General features: G+C 43.3%; 1 protein-coding gene across 1 annotated transcript; it reads left to right on the plus strand.

The window, feature by feature from the left end:
- The first annotated feature begins 857 nt into the window (after positions 1 to 857).
- LOC126631548 (protein EXORDIUM-like 2) lies at positions 858 to 2,184 on the plus strand. The gene has a single exon (XM_050301667.1). It carries the CDS (start codon positions 966 to 968, stop codon positions 1,896 to 1,898), a length of 933 nt encoding a protein of 310 aa, XP_050157624.1. The 5' UTR covers positions 858 to 965; the 3' UTR covers positions 1,899 to 2,184.
- Positions 2,185 to 2,774: the final 590 nt, after the last annotated feature.

Below are 2,774 nucleotides of genomic sequence, written 5' to 3' on the forward strand. Positions count from 1 at the left end.
GAAGTTTGATCCGATCTATTGACTGACTGCAAGTTTTAGCCTTGGATTGGCTCATCGCTTCAGTAGCAGGTTTTGAGTATATTGAAGCTCTAAATACCATTATATACCTTAAGTAATCATATTTGACAATAAATGAGTTTAAACTTGAAGAAATTTCAATAGAAATGAGATTTTCTCAACGCATCAACATCAACACAAAAGAGCATAAATACTAAGCCATAGTTTAGCACCAATTGACCTTATAATAAAGTTGGGTAGCTTTACTGAAACAAACAGATTACCAAGTTGTAAATTAAAGATGGATAATCAGGAAGGAAGCCCTAATTGTGTGATTAAAAATTATCATGCGAAGGAATCTTAGATCACCACTATACCCACCACCACCACCATCTATGTTCCACTCCAGCCAAACCACAGGAAAACTTAAACCTTATTAAACACCTAATCTATTGGTATTTGTTATTTAACTAATTAATTTGTTGATAATCACAAGTGGGATGTGCATAATATAAAGTATTATATAAAGTATTATTGCATGCTAGGTTATCTAGTGCAGTAGGTTACAAATTAAATAGACGTTACAAGTCTTTGAACTTTATCAAATGGTGAGGATACACATGAAGAGGAAGATGCAGGGAAGAAATGTTGTCTCTCTCAAAAGTCAAAGCCAAAACCTTATGATCTGTATATGCCATCGAAAACTGAAACCCTAGGTGCTGCAGTGCTTCCTTTTAATTCATCCCAATCCCAAAGTCAAAACCCAAAACCCACGCGGCTGCATTTAAAAACACGCCCGTCACTCACTCACTCAACCCACCTGGCCCTGACTGTCCCCCATACCACACGTACGTCCCCACCTTCCTCTGTATAAATACCCCCCATCTCTTTCAGGCATTCACAGACACCTTACAGTCATCACTCACCAAGTCACTTAACAAATACAACTGCTCAAACCCTCCTCGTCAATGGCTTTTACTTCCCATTTGGCCATCTGGGTCACATTTTTTCTTACCATTTCTTCCTTCCTCAGCCCCTGTACAGCCACCATGCGCAAGCTCTCAGCTTTAGTGCAGCAACAGCCGCTTGTGCTCAATTACCACAATGGTCCACTCCTTAAGGGGAACCTCACCGTCAATATCGTATGGTACGGCAAGTTCTCCCCCAGCCAACGGTCCATACTAGTCGACTTTGTTCAGTCTCTGAGCTCCGGACAGCGCACCCCGCAGCCCTCCGTCTCGTCGTGGTGGCAGACTACTGGAGGATACAAAGGAGGCCCCTCTACCCCCATCGTAGGGAATCAAATCCTGGACGAAACTTACTCTCTCGGAAAAGCACTCACAGATCAAAAGCTCGTAGCTCTGGCAGCCAAAGCATCAAAAGGCCAAAACGCAGCGATTAACGTCGTTTTGACCGGTGCCGATGTGACAGTTGACGGGTTCTGTAGCAGCCGCTGCGGCTCCCACGGATCGGGCATTGAGGGGAGAAAGACGGGCAAGCTGGCTTACGCTTGGGTGGGTAACCCGGCGAGCCAGGGTCCGGGTCAGTGCGCATGGCCATTTCACCAGCCAATTTACGGGCCGCAGACGCCTCCGTTAGTTCCTCCAAACGGCGATGTGGGGATCGACGGAATGGTTATCAGTTTGGCTACGGTTTTGGCGGGAGCCGTGACAAACCCGTTTGACAACGGATATTTTCAGGGATCGAAAGACGCGCCCTTGGAGGCGGTGAGCGCGTGCACTGGTATATTTGGGAAAGGGGCTTACCCGGGTTATCCTGGAGACGTTATTCTGGACAAAACGACGGGAGTTAGCTACAATGCGTTTGGGGTACGTGGACGCAAATATTTGCTCCCGGCGATGTGGGACCCACAGACCTCCGCGTGCAAAACACTCGTTTGAGACGTGTGCGTGTCGCTAGAACACTTTGATGAAGTTGTGATAGTTACACTAAAAGGTATTTTGTTGGAAAAAAATAAATCATGTAAATTTGTACAGTACGCACATTTCGGAGGTTGTTTGGTATATATCAAATAATTTATTGTAACTCGGAAAAATTGGAGTAAAATTAAGAAATACTCGAAACTATATATGTTAGAATCGCTAGGCACTTGTAAGTACTTGTCTAAAAAGCGTTACGCATTGGTAAGTTCGTTTCCATAAATTAGTAACAAGTGTTTTCTTTTAATCCATCACCATTCCAAAAGCATTTTCGAACACAAGTTGGGATCAACAGTCTAAAATAACCAAACAAAAATGAAGTTTTAATCCGAAATACGAACCCATCTAATCTAGACCAACCACCTTTGTTGTAGGAGTGATTTCGGACCGGACAAGTCTCGGGCCTCAACGTCAATGACCTATAATCGACTCCAAAATTGCTTGGCCTTCAAGTCACTTAACAAGAAGCAAATGAAGATGACTATCCAATAGGAATTGGGCTACAATTCGATTTGGGCTTAACATCATCCCTTGCAAGATCGGCATAGACCACCACAGTCAAACCACCAAGAGAGATAAACACAGAACAATAGAGGTGGAGAGAAGTATAGAGAAGAAGAAAAAAAATCTCACATTAGTGGACGATGGTGAATTTCGTTTTGGATTAAAATTTGTAATTTGTTGTAGGCCTATTTGACTGAACTGTATAAAGGAAAGAGAGGGAGAGGGGCCGGCAGCAACAGAGATAGAAGAGAGATATGTAATTTTGAGGTGTTTTCACCCTACTGTGCCTTTATTTATAGTAGTAAGGAAGGTTAATTCCTTACCATTTTAGGA

Source organism: Malus sylvestris, chromosome 8 (assembly GCF_916048215.2).
Source record: "Malus sylvestris chromosome 8, drMalSylv7.2, whole genome shotgun sequence".
Lineage (NCBI taxonomy): Eukaryota > Viridiplantae > Streptophyta > Magnoliopsida > Rosales > Rosaceae > Malus > Malus sylvestris.